Source organism: Balearica regulorum, chromosome 17, assembly GCF_011004875.1.
Source record: "Balearica regulorum gibbericeps isolate bBalReg1 chromosome 17, bBalReg1.pri, whole genome shotgun sequence".
In the NCBI taxonomy this organism is placed as follows: Eukaryota; Metazoa; Chordata; class Aves; order Gruiformes; family Gruidae; genus Balearica; species Balearica regulorum.
The window spans coordinates 14,647,704-14,673,437 of NC_046200.1; the positions used below are offsets into that span (position 1 = coordinate 14,647,704).

The 25,734-nt window shown below is 53.9% G+C and overlaps 1 protein-coding gene across 1 annotated transcript in view; it reads right to left on the reverse strand.

Moving 5' to 3' along the window:
- Positions 1-8,473: 8,473 nt before the first annotated feature.
- NOS1 (nitric oxide synthase 1) overlaps positions 8,474-25,734 on the reverse strand; it is a 51,363-nt gene continuing 34,102 nt past the window's right edge. The window contains exons 12-29 of the mRNA XM_075769534.1: positions 25,454-25,648; positions 24,206-24,291; positions 21,185-21,329; positions 20,685-20,789; positions 20,186-20,244; positions 17,230-17,346; positions 16,853-17,027; positions 16,310-16,448; positions 15,445-15,523; positions 14,739-14,932; positions 13,933-14,102; positions 13,472-13,682; positions 12,619-12,706; positions 12,223-12,344; positions 11,521-11,669; positions 10,752-10,946; positions 9,680-9,798; positions 8,474-8,727 (exon numbers count right to left, since the gene is read on the reverse strand). Of these exons, the coding sequence (XP_075625649.1) occupies positions 8,712-8,727; positions 9,680-9,798; positions 10,752-10,946; positions 11,521-11,669; positions 12,223-12,344; positions 12,619-12,706; positions 13,472-13,682; positions 13,933-14,102; positions 14,739-14,932; positions 15,445-15,523; positions 16,310-16,448; positions 16,853-17,027; positions 17,230-17,346; positions 20,186-20,244; positions 20,685-20,789; positions 21,185-21,329; positions 24,206-24,291; positions 25,454-25,648 (2,364 nt within the window). The 3' untranslated portion in view covers positions 8,474-8,711. The remainder of the gene's footprint in view (positions 8,728-9,679; positions 9,799-10,751; positions 10,947-11,520; positions 11,670-12,222; positions 12,345-12,618; positions 12,707-13,471; positions 13,683-13,932; positions 14,103-14,738; positions 14,933-15,444; positions 15,524-16,309; positions 16,449-16,852; positions 17,028-17,229; positions 17,347-20,185; positions 20,245-20,684; positions 20,790-21,184; positions 21,330-24,205; positions 24,292-25,453; positions 25,649-25,734) is intronic.

Below are 25,734 nucleotides of genomic sequence, written 5' to 3' on the forward strand. Positions count from 1 at the left end.
CCCTGATGGTCTCTGAGGTCACAGCCTGACGGTCTCTGAGGTCATACCCTGACGGGCTCTGAGGTCACACTACCGCCATCTCTGAGGTCACACCCCAATGGTCTCTGAGGTCACACCACTGCCATGTCAAGGTCACACCCTGATGGTCTCTGAGGTCACAGCCTGACGGTCTCTGAGGTCACACCCTGATGGTCTCTGAGGTCACAGCCTGACGGTCTCTGAGGTCACACCCTGATGGTCTCTGAGGTCACACTACCGCCATGTCTGAGGTCACACCCTGATGGTCTCTGAGGTCACACCACCACCACGTCCGAGGTCACGCCATGATGGTCTCTGAGGTGACACCACTGCCGTGCCTGAGGTCACACTGCTGCCATGCCTCAGGTAACACCACCACAATGCCTGAGGTCACACTGTGATGGTCCCTGAGGTCACACCGCTGCCACTGTGTCTGAGGTCACGCTGCAGCCCTGTCTGAGGTCAGACTACCGCCGCGTATCCCCTCTCAGGCTGGCGCTGCGGGGCGTGCCGGGGGGCAGCCCATCGCTCCTGCGCGCAGACGCCCTTCGTGCTCCCCCCCTGCCCCTTGCCGACACCCGGGGAGGTTTCTGCCCCCGCCACATCCACGTCCCGCTGCTCCTCAGGGAGCGCCGCGGGATGGTGACCGAAATAACGGCAGATGAGCGCGACAGCGCGCTGCCTTCCTGCCTTCCCGAGGCTCCGGCATCAAAACCTGCCCTGATTTGTGTGCAAACAGCCCTCCTTGCTGTTTTCCCCGACGGACGCGGGATAAACGATGTGACACGCATAACGCTGTGACTCAAGGAACCTTACGAGGAACCGTTTCTGTCTCGCGGATAAACAGATATCGCTGCCTGACGCCACCACCACCCTACTTACAGCGCTCCGGCGTTCCAGGTCGCGAACCAGAGCAAGGCTGAGGCGTCAGGAGAGACCCCTCAGCGGTAAAATCCCAGAGGAAAGAGAAGAACGAGGGCCACTAGATTTCGGTTGAGTTTTTTTATTTTGGCTGTAATGCAAACAGGCATAAGTATTCCATAAAATCAGAAGGTCGGAACTATACAGAAAGAGGTGCATGCGTTAGAACAACGTGGGGATCTTGCAAACGGAGCCAGAGCCAGTCCGAGAGAGGGGGCTGGAGAACATTGTACGAATGGCGGAGACTGTAGCAGCATCGAGAGCTCAGAGGTAGGGGAAAACCATGTTTCTGACCGCTTAAAGCACTGGTATGATCGACTACACCACTGGCTCATCCCTGCTCCCACAGGAAAAAAAAAAAAAAAAAAGCCCAAAACCTACCTTAGGGTCACGCGAAAAAGCTGTGAAACAAGCTACCCCTCCCTCCACGCGTACCTGCCCTACGGGATGCAAAGTGAGAGTAAAGACAACGTGGCATCATTTTATAAACCAAATGAAGGCACAGTGACACGGGGAGGTGCTGAGGGGAGGGAGGAAGGAGCAGGAGGACCAGAGAGCGGCGAGAGGTTGGAGCCCCATCCGGCAGAACGGAATTTACCCACATCTGAAGAGTTCAGAAAACCTCTGCAATGGAAAGTTTGGGAGTTGCTCGCCCCAAAGCCGCTACCCATCACGGACCGGTCCCCTTTCTCATCTCGGCACCACTGCTCTTCAGGAAAAAGGCCACCAGAAAAAAAAAAAAAAGAAAAAAAAATAGAAAAAAAAAAAATCCGAACCAACCTTTGAGGCTTATGCTTTTCAAAGGTGCCTAAGGGAATCGAGGGAATAAATCCCTGCTCCTATTACAAAAATTAATTGGCACTGAATATCAAATTCCCTGGGCGGCTGGCAGGACTCGTGTTTCTAACTACATGCAATCTAAAAAGCAATGAGTCCTGGCTGAAAGTCATCTTACTCCGTTCATCTGCTGCCCGGGGAATTGCGTACACTCCACAAGAGCCGGGGATGCTGCCGCAGACCAGGGAACCTATTCTGAAGCTCCTTCCTGCGCACAGATCCCGGGGTTTTTTTGAAGGCACCTCGAGGCAGCAGAGCACGTTTAACCTCGGGAATTGTGGGCATTTGCCTATTTTTGTAGAATTCTAGCAAAGCGGAAATTTTGCATTGAATTTCATTGGCTTCAAAGCCGTCACTTCAATGCTGGGCACGGGGAGATTCTGGAACACCGTCTTCTGTTTCTGGAAATCCCGCTGAGTACTGTAAAGTGTGTTTTGTTAAGACATGAGTCTGTGCCACGATCTCACAGAGAGAAAAATAAAAAAGCAGGTTCAGAAGCGAGTAGCACTAATGCCACTTGTTGGAGTTGAATACATATTAAGGCAGTTTTGTTGCCCTTGGGAAATTTCAAAATCTCCATTAGCAATTCTTGTGGGGACAAAATATTCAATTTTGTCCAAAACAATTTGATATACTCCCCCCCCCCCCAAAGCCAACACACGAAAACAAAGCAACAAAAAGAAGCCCCAAATTAGTTGCTCTTTTACATCGACTTTTTCAATATTTAGTCTTTACATTTTTAAAGTATTAAGAATGCCCCCCCCGGAAGAAAAAAAAAAATACTTTGCCCAGCGTTATTCACTAGCAGATTTCTGAACGGGAACACCGCAGTGCGGCGATGCAGGACTCTGCCCGCAGCCCAGCTCCACACTCCTGCCCCGGAACATCTCCTCCAGCTTTGGTCCGCGGACACAAGAGAAGCCCCCGGTGTCTCGCCCGCTTCCCCGCCATGGTGATGAGGAGTAGCTGCAAAGCCTTGACCTGTCGGCTCCTGTGAAACGAGGGATTCTCAGGGCAAGGCTCGCAGGTTGGTTTTTCTTGCTTTTGAAGTGTTTCCTCCCTCATCCCTTCCTGAAATCCGGCCAGGCAGGTACAGGAATGAGTAAGGCAGGAAAGCAGCAGCCCTCGCAGCGAGATGCTCCCACTGCTAAACAAGCTGCGGCTGCTCAGCTATGAACTCACAATCTGGGGTTGGTTTTTTTTTTCTTCCTCCATCACAGCCAAACATCTGTAGGGATGGAGGAGTTTCTAGTCTGCTTCATTCCTGGCGCAGCAGGGAAAAAAAGGTGTATCTGCAGTACAATGCTTAAATATTTCATGAGTTGCCCTTGTACCCGTGCTAAAAGCAAGCCAATTTGGACCTCTGGTAAGGTCTGTTTTACTTTTGGAACCAAGTGCTTTAAAGCAGCAATCTCATGAGCTTTCTCCAGCTCCCCTGATTTCCTATTAAATACAGACGGCCATATGGAAGAAGCTAGAGCTCAGATCTCCCCGCTGAGGGCAGATTTCAAATGGATTACTAGAGTCATGCATTGCAGGCAAGTGCAAGTGCAGATCGACACACGCGAAAATACTGCCATCGTGAAATTGCTGCTGCTGCGAAAGCCCGAAAGCTGCTGAAATCCCCAACGCCACCGAAGCCGGTGGGTGTGGAAGGCAGTTTGTACCTGGGAGGACTCGGATTCTAGACTAATTTTGTCCGAGTTTGGGAATACAGGTTTCAAGAGGGTTAAGCGCTGGCCAAATTTTGCTCCTCCTGTTACAGCGGAAGAAATTGTAACAAAAGACAGAGTTACGGCAAAGTTGAATGGTCCTGAAAATGTGTCTCCATCTGTTCCGTAAAGGGACCGCGCTCCCCTCCGGAACTATCAAAGCAATTGCAAAGTTATCAGCACGATTCTGGAGCTGAGAACAGGTCCCCAGTGAAAGCAGGAACAAAATTTAGTTTTGAGCATAAAATTCTCCTTCCAAAAAAAACCCGCTGGGAACTCTCTGCAGCTTCCTCGCAGGTGTAAATCAGAGGACTGCAACAGCTTCGGTGGTTGTAAGTCGGGAGGCAGCAGATTGGGCTTGGTGCACATCCAGGAGGTTTCAGCACAAACATGCCCTCTCCCCAAAGCAGCTTCATAAAAACGTGGTCTCCAGGACGCGGTAGGTGTTCACAGACCCGGGCTGCTTTTGCAGAAGGTGGTGTCCAGTTTGCACCCGCACTCTAACCCTGCACCGCCTCCGTACCCCTATAAAACCCGTTTGCAGAGCACGGCTGAGCAGGGCTGGCCGTTTGCTCGCAGTTATCCCAGGGGGAATTTGCCCACCAAGAATTTCACTTGTAAAACGAAGTCAGCCCCCAGTCTCCGTGTGCTACGAGCGTCTCTGGGGAGAGCAGGAACGGGAGGACAACCCCGGTGCAACAGTCTCTTCCCAGCACAAGGCACTGTAAGGCCGTTGCCACCCCCAGGACCCCCCCTTGCCGAGCAGCTCGCTGTACTTTTGTCTGAGAAGGAAGGAGAACGGAAGGATCTCCAGAGGGGAGGTGGCGGAGGGAACCTGGGTTACAGCCCGGGCCGGGGCGAGAGGCATCACCCACTGACGGTAAAGGAACTAACGGAGCAATCACAGTTAGACTGGACACAGGTTCACGCAGCTCCTGTCTCTCCCCGTCTCTTCTTCTGCACAGGCGCAAGCGCGTTCGCTCGGGACACAACTGCAGGTTTGCTGGCCGTGCACGGACGCATCGGCTCACGCTGCTCTGGGTGTAAGCAGAGTCCCCTGCTCGCCCCTGGGGATGCGTAGGCACAGGACGGGGGACAGGGAGCGTGGACAGCCCAAACTCAAACCCCATTTCTCAAACCCCAGCATGAACGCGGCCGGCTCAGTTCCTCTAGCGCAACGAGCTCAGGCCTCCCCAGCAACGACCGTGGAGGTGTCATCTTTGCGAGGCTACTCCTGATGGCAGAAGTCTCATTATTTTCCCGCTGTCTCTCATAAATAGAAGAACAACAAACTCCCAGGCAGTCCTTCTGAGGAGATGAAACCTTTGAAATCATCAGCAACACAGGCAGTAGATACCTTGCACTGAACGAACAACCTATTTTTCCCTGCTAGCGGACACAGCAGGTTGGGAAAAGAGAGAACCATTTCCCACGAGTTTCCAAGTTCATATATAACTTTCTGTGGACATTCAAGAAAACCCATGAATCTAAATCTTTGAGAAAAAAACCCCTCGCTTCATTGTGTCTTGAAAATCAAATCTCCTGTTCAGAGAAAAGCCTCGTCATGTTTAATCCCTGGGGAACGAAAAGGAGCTGAGCTGCTGCAAAGCAGGCAGTGGTGGACATCTTCCAGGAGAGGGGTTGGGACATTGGATCAGGCTGGGTGTCCATCAGGTCCGGTATCCCCTTGCTGCAAGAGTTGTGTGGGGCGGTGCGGGAGCCTGGATGGGCAACAGGCACCCGGAGGTGACGACAGGGACCCGAGAGGCATAACTCCTCCATGCATGACACCCCCGAGCAGCTCACGGCACGGGTCTGCGGCAGACCCCGCCTCGCGCTCTGCCGTTTACGCGTGCTGGAGATAGCGTAGCTACACCCACGCGTCAGAAATGTCCCACCGAGGTGAGCAGAGTCTAGACAACTGGTGGAGGAGCCGCATTTGTGGAATGATAAAGCAGATCTGCAGGTTTATTTCCCCCTTTGATGTGGGAGAAAATGAAGCTGGAGGGGAGTGCAAAGCCCCTGCAGTAAGGGGGATGAAGGAGAAGTTAAGACGGCTGAGACTGACTCAACAAAAAATAACAAATCAGAATTCCCAGCGGTGCGGCTTGCGAGCGGTCCTAACTCGGGCAGAGGGAGCGGAGAGGCAGCCCGGAGCCCCACGGGACGTGTTAACCTCATGGACCTTCGCGGCAGGGAGGGTGCTGCCTCTGCGGGGCCAGGCAGGCAGGCTGGCCTTGAACCAGCATGTCCCTTCCAAAGGGCTCCGACGGACTCGCCGACCCGGTGCCTGTTGAACTTGAGACGGCTTTGGCTGTCTGCCCTGCACAGACCCCTTTGGAGATCCCACCGAAGGCAAGGCACGCACCCCGTTCCCTCCTCCGCTGCCTTCCCTGCTGGCTCAGGTGGCAGGGGGCGATGGAGGCGGCAAGCCTTGGGGTGCGGGAAAAGCAAGGCAATTCGTCTCCGACACAGGCTGCAGCAGTGATGGGACTTCCAGATGGGAGATGTTCTACCAGGACAGGCAGAAGGCAGGACAGGAGAAAACTAATTGCCATCAACACAGATGAGCTGGAGAGAGGACGAAGACAAGGGCGTTTCTTCCCCTCCTCTCCGGGTTGCATCGCTCCTTCTACTGAAAGGAGGATCGGAGCACAAAGTCTTGAGCCAGAAACAAATTTCAGCAAAGAAGGGTGTGAGTGTGATTTTTTTTTCTCTTCAGCCCTGTTTCTGCGGGCAGAGGATGGGGGGTTAGGGCCAGGCTTGCTGGATGCTCACAGCTCTAGGGCCAGGGAGCTGGCTCCCACAGACAGACCCTCTGCCCAAATTCACACATCCCAGCAGCGAAGGGATGCGGACACCCCCCCGCCCCTCCCCACCGCCTGCCCTGGCGTTGGGGCACAACCCACAGAGGTGGACCACGGGCTGCACTTTTTCCTGTCATGTCCTGCTTTCTTCTCCAGGTCACAAAGTCCCCAGGCAGTGACATAAACCTGGCCCTAGAGCCTGGCTCCAAACCCTGCTCCGGCCGCCCTGCCAGCCCAGCGAGCTCGGCTCTGGCCACACCGTGGCAGCATTCATTCGCCTTGTGCGCCATGCTGGATGCTCTGCTGGGACCAGCACATCCGAGACCTGGGATCTCAAATTCTCCCAGTGCCTGGAGGCCTTTTGCTCCTGGATTTTGGGCTGGAGCCGTTTCAAGCACTCAGGGAATCGAAGTTGCAGAAGATGGTTACAGCACACGGAGACCCGGCCAGCCAAGCGGCAGGCAAGGGCAGGAGGTCCTGTCCTGGCTGAGGGTGGGGATACCTGCCCAGCCAGGGGAGCCAGCGTGGATTGTACCATGGACTGGGAGAGCAGCAAACCTCCTGCAGCTCTTTTTGTTCTGACTTTGGCTTAGGGCAGCTAACCTCAGCCCTCTGAAAGCAAGCTCACCGTTGCAGCTCCTGGACAAACCCTCTGCTGTCGCCGGTGCGGGTGCTTTTCTCCATCAGCGCGCAGTTCAGCAGAGCCGGGGTAGGAGGAAAGGCTCAGCATCTACCAGCTCAAAATGTCAACCCCAGACGCCTGCCTCCAGCAAGAGCTGCAGCTATGCCCTGCTGTCCTCATCCTGCCAGCGAGGGAGGACAAACCTTCTTCAGGGCGAGGAAGGGAGGAGAGGGAGGAAGGACACACAAGGTCATGCATGCTTTACCTCGCAGACAGCTTTTCTCTGTTAAAGGGACTGATACCTTTCTGTGATCGTGTTAACAGATTGCTTTTGGGGCCAGATTTTTGCGGCAGGGCTGAGGTGTGAGTGTGTCAGAGCCCAGAATCACGCAGCACCTTTGCAGCCGATCTCACCTCCCTTCTCATATGAGATGTCCCGGCAGAGACAGCTCGTGCGGCTGGCAGGTGGCACAGAGCCTACAGAGGGGACCGGCTCGCCACCGAGATGCCACACGCGTTTCTTTTGGCAGGCAGGTCGCTCCGTGCTGGCACTTTCTGCTCCCAAAATTGTGGAAACGGGGTCTGCTGTCCTAGAACTGCTCGCGAGACTGCGCTAAGATGGAGCTGGTGCTCTCTGGGCTTTCAAGAGTCCTTGCTTGGCACATCCTCACCAAGGACCAGGAGCATCCATAATGCTCCAAGTGCTGCCTTCCAAACAGGCTTTGTTACCTCTTGCAGGCAAGATGCCTCTGACAGCCGGGGTTGGGGCTGCTTCACTCCCATCCTCGTGGCTTTCCAGTCTCACCTGGGAGAGGGTTCACGTGTTCACAGCATGCAAAGCTTTGGGATGCAGCCGCTCCCGGAATCTTCCCCACCAGCATCATGGCTGCAGATCACATATCTCCTGTAAAGCCTTCCGGAGGACAGCCTGGCCAAGCAGCAGTCATTGCCATGGGTTTTCCCCTCGCGTACACATCAGCCAGTGTGTTCAGTGCTTGCTCCTCTGTGGGAGGACTTTCATGCCAGCAAAAGTGGGGACTGAGCAAAAGGAGAGGCTCACGGGGAACAGGGAGCAGAGAAGGAGGCAAACATAGCGCAGAGTCCGTTTAGGAGAAATCACGACACATGAACGAGAGGCATCCTACCCTTTGGATCAAAACAGACACATTTGTACCCAGGCTGCTTGGGGATGGACAAAGTTCATAGGTACAAGGACATTGCACATCATCTCCCCCAGCCTCGGGCACGTGCCCAGGTCTGTACAAGTCTGAAGGAAAGCCAAGAAAATGCAAGGATTCAGCCAAGCCCCGAGCTGGGGAAAGGGAGAGCCTGGGGGAAATAACCCCCAGCTCTGGTCAAGCAACAAGACCTAGCCATTGCCCAGCCCCTGCCACCTCTGCTCTCCCCCAAAACACTAAAAACGCGGATGATCACAAAGGTGGTGATTTCATGCAGCTGCAAAATGCCCTCAGGAGAAGGAGGAGAAATGTGAAGTTCTGCTAAGAGCCACTGCAGATTACAAAGCCATCGTACTTCAGTGGGGAAATCCAGGGAAAGGGGGTGAAAAGAAATGGCCACAGGACAAGAGCAAGAGAGAGAGGAAGAAAAGGAAATAAAAATCATCATCATCATCAGGACACAACAACAGGACAAGAGACAGAGCACTTTCCATGGGCAGTTCCCTGCGGAAAAGGAGCCACCGTGTCCGTGAAATACAAAACCCAGCGCCCTCCAGCTGGAGGGGGCAGCAGGTGCTGGGACTGGTTTGGCATCCCCTTGGGGCGAAGGGTCCAGTTAGGAGCAGAAAACCCTGCAAGGGAAAGGGGAGAAAGGCTGACCTTAGAAGGGGCGGTGAGGAGTGTCTAGGACTAAGGTCTTCTCAAGGGACCGTGTTGTGAGGTGGGCAGGTGGGTAACCCTTATCCCTACCTGGAGATGGAAAACTGAGGCACTCTGTACACAGTGCAGACCCCAGAGTATGTACTTGCGTTGGAGAAAACTCCCACCCAACCCTCAGGGATGTTGGGAAACCCGCTCCGGGTCAGCCGGGCACTACGTGGCACAGCCAGAAGTGCAGGGAAGGGATTGCGCCCCAGGCTGCCGAGGGCCAGGACGAGGAGCGAGATCCACATGGCTGCTCGTCCTTTATCCTAAATAATCCTTCTGCTCAGCCAGGGAAAATCCCACCGAGACAGAGCTGAGCAAATGGCAGGACATGGTGCAGCAGAAACAAACACAGCAAATGTCAAGGTTTTTTACTTCTTAGGGTTGTTTTTACAACAGTGGGAAGAAAAGTCTCCAGATCTTTCCAAACTGGGCGTGCAGCAGCCTGGAGACCTGCCCACACTGTGGGTACCACTACCAGCACCCCCAGCCAGCACCGGAGCTGGGGAGACCCCCCCCTCGCCAGGCATCCTGCAAACCTTCCAGCTCATCACCCACCGGCTGGCAGGGGAGCAGGGGCAGGCAGGACTTTGGCTTTGCATCGCCGTTCGGGTGGGATTGTCAGGTCTGGGCATGTCGGTACGACGGGTGCAATAACCCGGGAAGGCCGGGGGGGGGGGATTTGTCCTAGTGAGGTGACAACTATTTCAGAGAGACTGCCAGGCAGCACCCCTGCTTCCAGTGCAAAAATCAAATGTCTTTTCTCAGCCTCTGCTATAACAAGGACCACGTGTGCAAAAGTTAAAGCTCCCTTCCCCATCCCGCAGCCCAAGCGCTTGGGAGACAAGTGCAGGGGTTAAAATAAACACGTCAACTCACTCATCCGTATCTTTTTTGCTCTCCTCAATGAATGCAATAGACTCAGATCTAAGGCGGTTAGTCACTTCGTACGTACGCAGGGTGACTCCAAAAATATCCTCGTGGTACCGGCTGTCATCCTGAAACAGAGGATGGGAGAGGGGCAGTGGGGAAAAAAAAAAAAAAAAGAGTATTTACAAACAGTCGACGTTGCTGCGGCACCAGAAAGCTCTCGTGTTGTGGGTAGGTACCAAATACACGGCAAGCGTTCTGGGGCTGGTCACAAGAGCTGGTGGGACAGGCAGGGCAGAGGGGCAGGAACAAGCAGGAAGGTGGAATGACCTTCCCAAGGTCACACTGTGGGGCAGCAACGGAGCTGCTCCGTGCATTAGACCTCCTCAACCGCCGGCACCCCAGGGACTGCCTGGCTATCAGGGGGACAAGTAGCCCAAGGCCAGCTAAATACGTGGCTGTGGGCTCCCCTGGCTCCTGGATGGAGTGTGGGGACATGGTTCAGATGGAGTAGTCCCATAGGATTCAGGCTGAGTTGTCCTCCTGGGCAGAAGCAGAGCCTGTGTCCCAATCCGAGCCCACTTCTGCTTCAGCTGCGACGTCTGCAGCAACGTGTTTGCCCGGGGTTACCATCCAGCCAGCCGCACAGAGGAAATTTTGGGAGGGGGGACCCACAAACTGCCCTGTTAGCTTGCTGCAGTGACAGAGGGACAGCGGGGGCTTAACCAGATGAGTAAGCCCTGTCTGGGCTACCAAGGGTTCCCAAAAGAGCTTGTACCAGTGCTCAGGACAGCACCGGGCTCGTCACAGGAGCCCAGCACGGGCTGAGGGGGCTGCAGCCTGGATCAGAGCTCCTGCAAAGCGAGGTCACTTCCACAAAGCAAGGTCACTTCCACTGCGCGCCCAAAGCTTTGGAAGATCACGTTCCCGACCTTGCCCGGGTGCAGGCAGCGTGGGTGGGAGCTGCAATCCCCCCTCAGCACCCGTCTGCTCGGTGCTGCCCGTTCTGCAGGAGGAGGCACCAGGTGCAGCGCCCGTGGCAGGAGCTCGCGTGGTGTCGCGTGGTGCGGACGCTACTCACCCGCAGCTTGCTGATGAAAGCGCCTGCCTCCTCCACCGACAGCTGGCCCTGCTGCTTCACGATGCGCTGAATAGTCTTGAGGACGTCCCCGGCCATGGTGACATCCCCGCAGACGTAGATGTGGCCTCCCTGCTCCTTCAGTGCTTTGAACACGGTTTGGGCCAGCTGCTCCTGTAACACGTCCTGCACGTATTTCTGAGGGAGCAGGAGGAGGTGGGAACTGAGATTAGCTACAGCTTCTCAGCCCCATCCACCTGCACGCCCTGGCCAGCTTTGTGTGCAGCAGTGCAATGCGACCGCCTCTTTGGGGGAGCATGCCTGCACCTTGCAGCACCCACAACGATAGAAAAGAGATGGGAAAAAGCAGCAACGCATCGTTTTGCTCTTGCATTTTCACACCTTCACCATATATCTCGTTGCCAGGCCTGGTCAGGTGACGGTGGGGACTTAAGCGAGATATTTGCGCTGGCTCTGGGCCACCCCACCAGGTGACATCCCTCCTTGGGAAGACGTGCCTTTGCCCTCCTCATCTGCTCCCACCTGGTGAGGACGGCCGCAGCCCTCCAGAGCAAAGCGTGAGCAACATGGGCACGCATTCAGGCTGGCGCAGGGATGGGGATGTGCCCTGGGAAGGGCACGATCCTGCGCACTTACACAACCAGAGCACCCCAAGGGCATGAGCTGCTGCGGCTGTGCCAAGGAACCGGCATCTCCACGCCGTGCCGGCTGGCCACGGCCACCCAGGGCTGCACCAGCACCCGCCACGCACCTTTGGTTTGTCCGGTTCCCGGGAGTAGGCTGTGTACAGCTCTCTGAAGACACCTTGGGTTTTGGCAAAGAGCGTCTCCTCCTTGTAAATGTGGTCGATCCTGGACTGTCGGCAGCCAAATACCAGGACCATAGGACAAGGCTTCAGACCTGGGGGAGAGATGGGAGAAGCAGTTAGCCCGGGGACCACCGATACCTGCTTTCTGCAAGCCACTGCCCTCCAGATCTGGCAGCAGCCCCAGCACCCAGCGTCAGGCTGCCAGGAGCTTTCCCTGGCCAAACTGGGAGGGAGGAAAAAAACAGCAAGGAGGAGGTAACGCACAGCCTGAGCCAGTGTAAGGCCTGGGATCACACGGCAGGGACGTTTGTGCCAGGTTTTGGGGAGAAATCAAACTTTTTTTTTCCTAAGTGGTCTAAATGATCATGGAAAATGCATATTTTACATAAATTTGCATTAAATGTTCTTTAAAAAAAACCAACTCCAGCACTATAGTTCTGCCATAAAACCTTGCAAAGTTTACAGGAGGGTTTTCACGGAGTTTGTTTTGGGAGTTTGGGCTGACCTCCAAGCCTGCACGTGGGTCAGCCACTGCTTCAAGAAGCCCTTTGCCTCTGCTGGGGCAGCCTGGGCAGGAGACTGGACCCCCATCCCCACGCCACCAGCCCAGGAGATGAGAAACAGGAGGAACAAGCGTCGACCCACCTTTGTGCTGGATTTCAAAAAGCCGCTGCTGCCAGAAGCTCCGGAAAGGGGCGATGCCGGTGCCAGGGCCAATGAGGATACAGGGCACCTGGGGATCCTGGGGCAGGTGGAACCCAGGCGCACTGCGCACATCAAAGTCACGAGTTAAACCCAAGCAGGATGCTCCCTCCCTCGCCTCTGCCCACCGCAAGCTGAGACACCACCCAGGTGCAATCCCAAAAAGTGATGTTTTAGTGCAGAAGAACTGCACCAGAGAGGGACCCATTTGCTCAAAAATCCAGCCCTGTTTTCTCCACACCCTTAGCGCTTTGCAAAGGAGGACTGGAGGCAAAGAGGTCATCCTGCAAGGTGGCTAACCCCATCTTTTTCACCCCTTGGCTTGTGTAGACCACTTACCCTCTTACAAAACAGGGCACTACTTCATCAGTCTGTATCCGATTCAGCCAAGAGGAGCAGACTCCGTGGTGGATTGGTCCTTCTCCATCTAGGAGAGGAGGGAGGGAGGTCTGTACTTGACACACCAGCCAACTACTCCAGTTGCTTTCCTTTCTGAAATCCTCCCTGCTACATCCCATGTGAACACCTCACGGAAACATTTAGTATCTCTGCATCCATTCTTCATGAACTTGGTAGCAGTTTGGCACTTGGATCCCTCTGTGGAGCTATCCAAGTTCATCCAGGACCCAGCCCTGGGATAGCTGGACCTCCACAATACCTAGGAAGCACCCAACTTCTCTTTGGTCCTTTTTGGCAGAAGCAGCATCACGCTGCGGTGCTTCCAGACACAAGCCCTCTGCAGCAGCCCCAGATGAATGGCCAGTGTCTTCCCCTGTGTCTTGCCTGCTGCAGGGGTGATGGGGCTGCATCCACCTACACCACGACCAGGACTGCTTGGACACATCAGTGTTTGCGCAGGTACAGAAACCTGGCTAGTTGTGGCAATGGGGACTTTGGTGTGGGCAAACAAATGATCCCACATGGAGCTTGGAGCCACCGTGGCCGGTCTGTTGCTGGTACCTGACTCAGATCTAGTATCTCTGCAATACACTGCCCTTTGATGGATGGCCATTCTCCATAACACAGGACAGTAATGTCATGGGTTGAAGGAACCTAGTCACTGCAGCAGGTAGAAAGGCTTTAAAATAACATCTCTCTGTTAAAGACCTCGTGGTGTTGCCCACGTGCTGATGCTTTTTCCTTGCTATCCACACCAAGCCTGTCTCCACTGACCCCAGCATGAGCATAGTACCTCTTGTACGATAGGAGACCACTGCCACGGTGAGGTGGACCTCGCCTGGGTACATCTCTGGGGAGGAACTGATGGAGTAGTAACGCGGTTGGAGGAGAGGGAGCTGTGTGAGCAGCAGTGTGGAGGGCATCTGCACTGAGGGGAACTCCTCCAGCACCTCCACGATGGTGGGGTTCTTGGACCACTTCCATTCCTCGTACTCCTGCAAGCCCTGCAGCCAGGGAAAGAGGGAGGGATGGAGGAGAGCGCTGCAGCATCGACCTCTTCCAAGCCAGATGCCTCTACAGATATCCCACCGAGCCTCTGCAAAGCTAGGGTGGGTGGCAGTGAAGGAAGGCAGGAGGAGCCTTACTGTCATGGGTAGGGACTCAGCCTAACCACAGTGTGGGATGAAAATGCCCCAGGGTTGTGGTTGTCCCCAGGGTCTTGAGAAACTTTGGGTTTGGGGTCTGAGGGTTTACCTTGCTGAGGACCTGCAGACGTTTCTTCTCCTTGTCACTGGTGGCCAGCAAGGCAAACTGCTGCAGCAGCAAGGGTGTGGGAGGGGTGGTGATGTCCAAATAGTACTTAAAAGCCTGGAAGATGGTGCATGGTGGGACACGGTTCTCGTCTGTCCAGTTACTGATGACACCTGCCAAGAAGGAATTCAGCACAACCATGGGATCAGATGAACATAAGAGCCAAGGTGGACAAATCCTTGCTTTCATTCCCCCTGATCAGCTCTGAGACAGTGAACGATGAAGAGCTGGAAAGAAGAGTCAACGCGATATCCTCATGCCACCAGTGAGATGCTGTACAATGAGCACAAACATGAGTCTGATACTCCACCACCTTCAGCCTCGGTCACTCTTAGTTAATATGGTTTTCCATCTCCTGTTACACTGTGCATGGCAGTTGGGTATCAGACTTATCCCTGAAATATAGTGTAGGGATGGTCCATCAAGATCCCTTCACTCTTCTTTCCAGTCCTAGACATTGCTCTTTCCATGAGAATATAAACGCCTTTAATTTTTCTGAAGAACAAGGAAACATCTCCCAGGGCCCTGCTCACCCTTCAAACCCTTGCTCTATACCCCAAATGCAGATGAGCAATGGCTCTGGGCCGAGGAAGGTTGAAGGAGGTGCTCCCAGTCCAGGCAAGTGTACCATTGAGATGGGAAAAGACTTCTGAGGGCCACCTACCTCCCTCCGAGGAGCTACAAGAACTGCTTCAAGGGATGGGTGAGGAGGAGAGAGGCCACCTCTACGTAGAGGTGGCTCTGGTTACCTAGAGCTGTGTTCCTCTCCTCCAGGAGCTCCACCTTCACCAGCTGATTGGCTGGAGGGGCATCTTCAAGCCTGTCGATTAGGGCATTGACCAAGTCTTCGTGGTTCCCTGGAAACACACCCAGGTGGTCCCCAGGCAGGTACTGCAGTCCCTGGTGTCCGTTGGTGTGGAGGCGCAGGAAAATTGTCAAGCGACTACAGGGAAAGGAGAAAAAGCAGGATGTGTTTTCAGGGAGTCCTTCAGGGCATCGTTGAGCTCTGGTCTCAAGAGCTGCTGGGTGTTCTGGGCAGTGGTGGCATATCCAAGCCCTGGTGCCCCGCTGAGCACATCACCAAAGTCAGAGCAGAGAGCTAGGAAGGACACTGCAGCGTCCGCTTTCCCTCACTGCTGACTCACCCTCAGGGACTTTTAAAAAGGGAAAACCAGTTTCACCTCTTGCTTCAGCAATTTCATTCTGTCTTTGCATGCACCCTGCCGCTCCACAAGTGCGGCCACCCATCTTCTCATCCTTACAGGCTAATTTATATATCGGCAGAGATTTCACTGTATGAGAAGGAAGGAAACACCCTTCACTGCGTTAACATGGCTTCCAGCCTTGGTGAGGATTTGCACAAAGGTGGCACGCGTGGGACGTGGTGCATGGATGCTTGGGTGCACCACGAGTGCATTCAGCTCCCGCAGTTCCCAGGGCAGCTGCATCTCCTACCTGGACTTCGGGCTCTGCAGGTTCTGGCGTGTGATAAGCCGGGCTGCATAGACACGTTTTTTGTGGATGCTGTACAGTCCTGCGGAGGAGAACAGTCGGTGAAGCAACGCAGCAGAGCGTGGCCAAGGCAGGCGGCTCCTGGCTTCTGCAGGGCTGTTGGCCATCACTGAGGGTTCAGCCCTTCAGACTGGAGCTGGCTGACACCAACTGCAGCGAGCGGGCTGCGGGCTGGACCACCCTCCCGCCTCCATCTCCTGCAAAGCTTCAGCGAGCCTGGGGGATGAGAAACCCCAGGGGGGGAACCAAACACGAGTCCCTTTTGTTAGTGACTGAGGAGGACTCCTAAACCGCCCGCACAAGGTGCAGGGACGTGCCCTCACGTGCAGGCACGCACCTCTCGCTGCCAGTACCACCTGGCTGATAGCTCTTCCCAAATTCAGGCGCTGCGCTAAGCCAGTGCGGCAGATCATCAGCTGCAGGAGCCGTGCTGAGGGGCCAGGTGTCGGTGGGCTGGACCTGCCATTGCACCGCAACGCTCCGCGGAGTGGCATTTGGACAAAGCGAGCTTGGAAAGCTCCCAGGTTTCCAGCTCTTTGCTTCAAAAAACGGGGTCAGGAGGAGGGACATCAGATTGTAGCCCAACATCTCTGTTACAGATACAGACAGAGACCAGCCTGAGGGGTCTGAGACCATCGCAAACTGCTCCTTCGGCACGTGATGGAGGGGAAAGGCAAGACTGAAATGCTGGGAATTTAACACAGAATAAGTAAGGAGATTTGGCCCCTTTACCCCCTGCCCCTTGAGCCCACTGTGTCTTTTCCTCCACCTACCCCACGCCTAGAGCCCTCCAGGGTGACCTTCATACCTTGTGTGAGTTCCGGGGCTTCAGCCACGTAGGTCAGGCGAAACTTGCTCCTCTTCCAGCTCCGGTCGTTGCTGATGAGGGAGTTGTTTGCTTTCTCGATGTTGACGTCATCCCCCACGCAGAAAACGTCACACGCTGCCTGCAGCATACACCAAGCGCTCAGGCATCTCCCTGCTGCCCCTGGGCTTTCTGAGCCCCGCGACACCCCTTTTCCCACCCCACCTCAGCCAACACACAGAGGAGGTGGTCTTGATGGTGTAGGGCTACACCAGCGGCCATGGGTCTTCTCGTGCCCTCCTCCCCCATGCATCTGGGATAACAGGAATTCAACATAGTATTCACCCTCTGGCACTCAGCACAAACCAGAGTGTCAGCTCCACCAAAATATGGAGAACCTCTTTATTGTGGGCCAGGGTGATGGACGGGTGTCCCAATGTGGGGAAGGAGAGGCTGGGTTTCAGTCCACCTCTAACCAACAGTTTTGCTCTGTCCCTGTGTCCTCCCCGCCCTCCTCCTCTCTGGAGCACAAGGGAAGCGGGTTACCTTGAAGACCTTCTTGGCCCAGGTCCTGAAGGACTCCTCCTGGCCACAGAGCTCATCCCCTTCTCCCATGCGGAGGATCCTCTCTCCGCCCAGCTCCTCCAGGAGGGTGTCCACCGCACGGGCAAAGGCGCAGAAATGGGGGTAGGCACGTGACCCCAGCCCAAACACGGAGAACCTGTGGAGAGGTGGCACAGCTGTGGCTACCGAGCTGGGAGGGACACCAACATCTCCCTCCACGGCCAACATCAGCATGAAGGAGCGTTGAGGGATCTGCATGTTGCGAAAATACATCACATTTTTGGTAAGAGCTGCAACGGGACAAAGGGGCTTTGTGCAGCACCACCGTCCCTTGCTGCGTGCCACCCCGTCCTACTTACCTGACGTTAGCCAGGGGCCCCGTGCTTTCAAAGTTGTCCCTGGAGTCGGGGCCATCACTTGAGGATTTCCGTGCATCCGAGTACGAGGAGACGCTGTTGAAACGGACCTTGTAGCTCCTGTGAACAGCAACAGCATCAAGTATTAACAGTGGTGACAAATGTGCGTGTGGTTCCCACCGGGCTGTGTGCCCAGAGGGGACCAGACTATGGAGGAGACCAAACTGGACTAGGGTCAAGCTCAGGGCTCAATATTTCCTGAGCAGGTACTGTGATCAGTGGCTAGAGCAGAGAAACGTGCTCCCTTCTGGGGGTAAGCTGTAACAGCCCATATGTTGCATCCCCCCAGCTGGACCTGCTCTCCTCCATCGGGTCCTCCAGTCACGTCCCAGTGGGTTGACCACCACATTGTCCCCAGTGGTGAAGAGCTGGCAGGACCTTTGGCTTTACCTCTCCTTCCCTGGCTGCACATAAGGTTGGGTATATGTCTGAACACATATTTTGAAGGTTTTCTCATTCAAAGGAAGTAAAAAAAAAAAAAAAAAAGAGGGGATGAGGCGGGGGAAGGGGAGCGGAGAAAAAATCTGACAACAGCAGAAGTATTTCTGAATTGAACCATCTTCAAAAATTGCTCTACACAAGAGTTTCTAAATATACTGCCAGAGCAATGAAGCAGTAGTGTGTGGATGAGTCACAGCAGACCTCCTGCACCCTGCACGCCACGCAGAGGAGACAACCCCTGAGCAAAATAACTGCCAGGGTCGTAGAGGCCTGTGCTCCACCTCTGCTCCAGAGCCTCCTCCTTTCTGCACAGACCTCTCATGCTCTTCTGCTTCACTCAGTCTGGATGGAGCCACCTCTTTCTCTGCTGTCCCTGGGCCACGTCCTCACCCCCGGGTTACACGGTGAAGGCAGGGCAGCACAGCCCACTGATTTAGGTGGGCACGAAGCCCAAACTCCCCACTTGGGTGTTGGGCCCAAGGTCGGGGCACCAGTGGCTTTTGTTGAAATGAATAGGTCCTTGTGGCAGGGGATGACTGTTGAAAGAGGAGCTGCGTTTGAACAGCGGGTCCTTAAGCATGGAAGGATTATGAATGCCTCTGAAAACCCTTGGAAAACCCTTGCTGTAGGACACAAGGAACCAAATATACAACCACAGCAAAACCTCTGGGCTGTGGTCACAAAGCCAGGGCCGCAGCACCCTGGCAGGTTCCTCGAGACACTGTGGCTTAGAGCGGCCACCGATCCCCACTCTGCGGGGTCTCGGCCACCCTCAGCATCCCCTGGTGGACATGGAGCTGGGAGCCCGTGGGGTGCACGGGCAGGAGCTGCTCTCTCCAGACCTTTCCTACAGATGCCAGGCCGACTCTACCCCTCTTCCCTAGATGGTCTCCTCCAGGACACCTTTTCTCATTGCAAAAGCTTTTTTTCATGCTTAACGTCAGCATCTCTTCCTACCATCCAGAGCCATGACCTCTTAGCCTGTCCTGGGGGGGGGCACGGGGAGTAATTTATTCCCTCCGCCTCCGCAGTCACCTCTTCCATATGTGAAGTCTGCTACCGCACTGTATTTCTGTCTCCTCTTCTTCAGATAAAACAGCTCTCACCCTTTTCATCTGTCCTCACAGGTCACTGTTTCCAGAGCTCTGACTACTTTTGCTGTCAGGTAACCAAGCCAGGGGCTGTCCTGGCTCTTAGAAACCCTAAATTACATTTAGAGGTGTCTGGGACAGCCAGCACTGAGCTCAGGTCCTTTAGTCCTCCTCAAATCTGCCTGGCTTGCCATGGGTGGCACCTCCGCACCCAACCCAATCTTGCACCAACCCAGCCCCAAAAAATGAAGATCCTCGGGGCGAGAACATCGCGCAAAATGCCCCTTCTCCACGCAGACACCTCCAGGGCAGCCTGCACGTCCCGTTTTGTCAGCTGTCCCCATTAAGGCACGAGGCAATTGGAAACCTAATGGGTTTTCGGCTCGCGAGCCCTGCGGGGATCCATCGGATGACTCGGCTGCGCAGCAAGGAGACCACTGCATCGCCAGCAGCCGAGAGGTACAAATCGGTCCCTGCCCGGCGGTGTTTGTCACCACTCTGCAGCCCCACCAGCACTGCTCTGCTCAAGCAGAAAGTCAGGGCGGTTAAATTGCGCTGCATCACTGGCCAGTGCTAATTCTGCCTTAATTAAGAAGCAGCCTTTTGCCAGTTGTGAGCATCGTTGTGTTAACTCAGGAGAGACTCCAGAGCAGAGCAGTGTCCCAGTTAAGCAAAATATATTGTACTTAATAGCTAAAATAAGAGGAGGTCCCAAATGATTAGCACTTTGCCGGCTGCCCTCGCTTTCCAGCCTCTGGGACATGCAGCGAGATGCTCGAGGCTCATCTTCCATCAATGGAGGATTTTCTATAAACTCCAGACCCTGTCTCAAGGTACCAGTTCCAGACTCACTGTTACAAACATCACAACCAGAATTTATAACAGCTCTTATTTTCCCCTAGAAATATTTTCACATGATGCAAGAAGTTAAATCTGGTTCTCAAGCCCTCCCCCGTCTACCTCCACATAGCTGGGAACTCCCTTCTACCTCCAAGTCTTATTATTTTGGTGTCTCCTGGACAGCTCCAGCTCTGAGATTTGATGATTTTGAGGGAATTCCTGCTTTTATTTGTTGGGGTTTTTTTTCATAGATGCCTGCCTCTTATAGCTGAAGAGAGAAGCTTTCTTTTCAGAGAATCACAAGCTGGAGTCCACAGGCACTCAGTGCTTTTGTCCTCCCTGGGACCTCTACCCGCTCCATCCCTTGGTTCTCCAGGCAGGTCCCATCCCTTGGACCTTTGCAAACTTGAAACCTGCATGAGGATTTCACACGTCCTTCTGAGAGGTGGAAAGCAAAGAAGCACACTGCGGGGCTGCCTGCTCGCTGGGGTTGTGAGTGGGAAGGTAGGGGTTTGGGGTGCTCTTACTTCCTCTCCTCCAGGTTGGAGTTGGGATTCTTCATCTCCATTAATGCACAGCCAAATTTCTACAGGGAAGAAATACAAAAAGACCGTCAGTTTTGCCAGTCTTGGCAGGAAACGAAGCCGTGACCAAAGCCTGGACTGCGACTCTGCTCTCTGCTTGCTGTCCCCAGCAGCCTGCAATGCTGGTGTACAGGGCTGGATGAGGTCGTAGCTCCCCAGCCAAGGGGCTGGCCCCTTTTGCATGACGCTGACATCAGTGGTACAGGATGAATTTAGCAACAGAGTAGTTACTTGTCTCACAGCAGGGAATAAGTAGACATCCCTATTTCAGAGCAGGCTGGAGGCAGGAAGCACAGCACCAGGTATCACACAGAACCTCAACCTGGTTTGGGCCATTCCAGCTCAGGCTGAGCAAAAAAAGGACAATATCTTCCCTGTTCCCCACCATCTCTCTTCTGCCCGTGTCCCTGCCGTAGTCACCCATCCCTGTGCTCTGTCCTACCTCTCCATTCTCAGGTGGGTCTCCATTGCCAAATGTGCTTGTGACCACCAGGACCATGGTTTCATGCTCTAGGTGCACGATATCATACTCGTCCATGGACATCACCTGGGAGCAACAGAAACATTAGCAAGAGGCCCTCGATGGGGAGCTCTACCACCAGCCAGTCTCCTGGGATGGACCCCAGTCCACCGGGGGATGAGAGCAGCATTGTCTTGCTGACTCCATGGCGGTGCACTGTCAGAGATCTCCACATAGGCAAGATGAGAACAAGAGCCTCAAGGGACATGGACAAACCACAGGGCTACCACCTGAGAGGCAGAAGACAAATGTATGCCCCAATGCCTGCAGGAGCATTAGCTGGAAATGCTATTCATGTGCAGGCCTCAGTCCAGACCCACAAGGTCACATCCTAGGAGCTTCTGAAGACCTTTGGCAGCTGGGAAGCTCCACATACCCACATACACACATAATCTTGCAGGGCCCAGGAACTAGTACAATACCTTGGCATCGAAAGCGTGCTTGAAGATTTCACACAGAGTTTTTGCATAGACCTGCGACTTCCCTGTTTCAGTGGCATACAGGATGGTTGCTTTGACCCTCTTGGCCATGGCCTGTCCCATCAGCTTGGCTGAGAACTTCACGGCCCTAGGAAGCAAGAATAAATCCTGGTAAGAGAGCTTGCTTCCTTGCCAGTGCCTCTAGCCCAGACTATTCACACCATTTTATTTATTATTAAATGAACAGCCTGCCTTAAAAACTTGCAGCATCGCTTTTTTTGTTGTTATATGCCAAAAAAGGAAGCTATGGAAAAGCGTGTTCATCTTGACTTGTCAGAGAGGAAGACTGGATGGAGCAGCTTGAACACAGAGCTGAAATACCTGCATGAGTATAAGAAGGAAAATGCTAAACCAGGTGTGGAGGTGGTCTTTCTGCAGGGACAGAGAAGCAGAAGAATCAGAGGCAGCAGTCACTGAAAGCAGCAACCAGATAACCTCAAAGGAAAAGCTGGAGACCAACCAGAGCCCAAGCTACAGGAGGAACAGTCACTTCTCCATCTCTTTGTGTCTTTAAATCCTACCTGGCTGCCTTTCTGCAGGACGTGTCCTAGCCAAGCAGGAGCACCCGGGCCCCACACATCACACACAAAGCCCCAAGACACTGAGAAGGTCAGACGGGGCTGTCTGTAATCCCTTTGATCTGCACTCCAGCGACGCTATGAACTTTACTCAGAGGAACAGCCCTCCTGAGGCTGAGAGGTTGCACATTTATTTGAGTGTTTGCAGGGCTGCGTCTAGCCGGCTGCCTCCTGTGGCTGCAATCATGACAGGATGCATTTGCTCCAGTTTTCCCCACCGGCTCAGCTCTGACAGCAGAGCAGAGGGGCCCTGAGAGGTCACCGGCCTCTCTAATCCTGGCCAAGGTGATACAGCACTGGAAACGCTGGCTCCTTGTCTACGCTAACGCTGGTGGATGGGTTGGTGTCAGTGGGAGCAGAGCGATGGGGGACAAGGGATTATTATTATTTTAGGACCATTCATAATCACAGAATTTGGACATCAACATTATTTTTCCTAAGTGCAGAATATCGTCACCTTTTCTAAATGGACCAATAAGCCTTTAAACTTGGCCACCAGAAAGGCAGGACTGGATTTAGCCTGCTGTGTTGCAATAAGAAAGGGGCAGTTTTCGGGGAGGCTGAGAGACCACAAAGCATCTCTGTGGCCTTTGCAAGCATAAGGGCTGCGTGATTGACTTCGACAGGGTCATCAGCCCCTGCCCCGGGTGATCAAGTTCAGCAGGACTCCTGCACCCCCTTCAGACGAGCTATGGGGAATAGGGATTGCAGCTAGACTGGTTATACCGGCAGGAGAAGAGAAGCCCAGCATCCCCCATGCTCTAAGTTTGGCAAATCAGTTGGGAAAGAAAAAAAAGGGAGGAAAGAAGAGGTAGAAACCCCACCAGGCTGGTATGTCCTGCCTCCTCCAGGCAGCTCGCCTCCACGTTGAAGTCAGCCTCAAGAGCATTTATATTTGCTGCTATGCAGTTACCCCTCGGCGTAGTTCTGCATATTAAAGTTGCCCCTTTGCTTTCCCACAACGGTAGTGTCCCCTGTCCCCATGGCTTACGCTGGCTGCAGGGGAGGGAAGGGGCAGGATGGGCAGGGACTGCAGGTTTGAAGGCTCTGGTTTGGCCAGAACCAGCACAGCCTGTCTGAACAGGCATCAAGATCATGCTGCGACCGGTGCCAAGTGCGACACTCAGGACTGCTGGGCTCCGTCCGCCACTTGTTCAGCTCATTAGCTCAGATCCAGGCAGGATTAATGGTGAATTACAAAAATAATTCCTCCCCCCTACATCAGGAACAATGGAGAGATTTTTTTTTTTTAAATTACCTGCCACGCTCACATTTTTATAAAATCGTTTATCAATCGCACACACACAAATAAAAGCATTGTTTCTTCTAACTCAATGGCTCAATTAATCTTCCTGCGCTCTCCACCAGCCCCGGGCTGCAGCCCAGACCCAGGCACCAGTGTCAGCCTAAGGACCACATCCATCAGCTGCTGATCATGTTTATGGATGCGCCATGGAAAATAGCTTACAGAAGGTGACAGCTGAAGAGTGGGAACAAACTGATAGTAGAGACTCAGGGAAAGTGAAGCGTGGTGAGATGCTGTGAACAGCACAAGGCCACCTGGCAGCCTGGCCACAGATACTGGGGCAGACCCAGCCCTCCCCAGTCTTGGTCCAGGGCTCTGCTGCCACATAGCCAGCAGCTCCTACAAGAACCTCTCTCTGCCAATGGCCCACGGGGGAGGCATTCAGGCCAGGATGAGCCAAAGGGTCCAAATTACGCTTCATTCCTACACCCCTGCTGACTAGGAGCTTTGGCAGGGGAGAAGGACTCACGTGGTCCATTACTAGGGGTCAACTGTGCAAACCTCAGCTCAGCCCTGATCCATCTGCTGTCTGTAGGGAGATTCCTCGTTCCTGTCTCCCCCCTCTTTGCAAAGAGGTGTTTGGAGGTTTAGACACGCACTGGAGACAAGTGCTCCTCAAGTAGCTAAAGAATCAGTGAGAAAAAGAGAAATATGGACGAGTTTCATCTCGCTTGTGCCAGCATGGCCCTGAACAGTGATGGGTGATCTCTCTGTCCCAGGAGGCTGTGAAAGGAGAAACAGGCAATATACCCCCAAGGAGTGAGAAAGCCATTCCTGAGCATTGAAGACTACCTTACTGGAGAATGAACCAGCTTGGGAGAAGAGACTATATGCAACAGCTGATATTCACCTGGTCACACACCTTTTCGTGGTCTAATGGGGTGTTCAAAGGACTGCTTGTTTCTCCAAATGTCCCTCTTGGCAGCAGAAGCCTTCAAGTGGCCTAAGACCCAGGCTCACAACCCATCAGTTTGCACACATCCATAGGTAGCACTATCAAACAGCACAGCAAACTGAGCTGCCCAAAATCAGGACCAGCTCGAAGCACTCCAGGGCTTTTCAGAGCCCACTGGTACTTACTTTGCTAACTTCTTAAAGCCAATGGCCCTCTTCTTGGTAGGCGTCCCATTGACCCCTTTCCAGACGTGGGTGTTCCAGGGGTCCGGCTAGGAGAGAGAAGAGCAGCAGCAGCTTATGGGCAGTGCTCAGAGCTTTGAGAAATGCTGTATCCACGGCAATTCCTCTAGTCAGGATGGGGAGGGCCACCCGACCTCTTCACAGCTCTTGATCTCATGTATATAGGTCCCTGGTCCTTGGAGCCTCGTGGGTTTCTTGGGGCAGTTGGGCAATGGAGTATGCACAGAAAAATTACAGTATAATAAAACCTTGCTGGCTCTTAACAAGCATCTGGCCAACTGCCTTCTCACCTCTGAGATGGGCTTTAATAGACCATGACCAAAAAGAAGGCAGGCAACGCCAGAAGGGGAGAGGTGATTGCAACACATCTTTCCTCCTCCACAGCCCACAGGGTTTTTTTTTCCCTAAGAGGCCCTTTGGGAAGGGGAGGCAGCTGAAGCAAGGAACAAGCACACAGAAGCTAATTCAGTGTCCTCGCAGGCGGCTGTCTGTAATCAGGGCCAGGAACCATCGGGGTTCCTGGTGGATTGGTTATAGAAACGAACAGACTGCTCCTGGTTTGTGATTGTTCCTTAAGGGCTCTTGACTAAAGGTCACATTGTGTGAAAACCACAGGAGCAGGGATGGTTGGCTAATGAGGGTGTGTTTGCTTAGGGCCCTTTTTCTCATGGTCTGAAGTGTTAAATACTCCGGCACCAGCATTTCAGCCTGCTGCTTGGCCTGCTGGGCAGGACCCCCCACCCCCATCAAACTGATGGATCCCCAAGCTGGCAGCAGCCATCCACTCAAACCTGCAGGCTGGAGAGAAGAGGGATACGGTGACTACCAGGTCATTTCCTCACCTACCCAGCAAAGTGCAAAATTAGGCACTTCCAAAGGGAGGAGCTCAGCTTAGTTCTGCTTCCAAGGGTAAAAGTTGGGGCCTCAGGTGTCCCATGTTCCCATGGAGGGGCAAAAAGCCATTGGCCTAGGAAAAGGTGTAACATCCAGGAGGTTATTACACCAGATTAGGGGGAATCATCAATTAGACTTGTTCACGAATGTCACTGCCTCAAGGGGCAGCTTGTTGAAGGTATTAGGTGGTGTCCGTCTCCTTCCTGCATCTCCCAGTTTCTGAGCTCCAGCTCCTATCCTGCTCTTGGCCATGCTTTGGGCATGCAGCACTGGTGGAAGGTGGGGTGTGGACAGTACCTGGTACTCAAAGGAAGGTGTGAGACGGTAGTTGAGCATTTCCTGATGGAAAACTGGGGTAATGCTGCCGGACATTGGCGGGACAATCCACACCCAGTCAGCAGGACAGCCTCCACGGCATCGGTACTCGTTCTCCATATGCTTGATAAAGGATTCAGTGGCTGAGTGGTGATCCACAATGGTCACCTTGTCGCTCTGTTGGAGAGAGGAGAGCAGAGCCAGCAACTGTGGGTTAACACTCCCCAGAAGGCAAAAGCCAAAATTTTACATTTGCAGCTGTG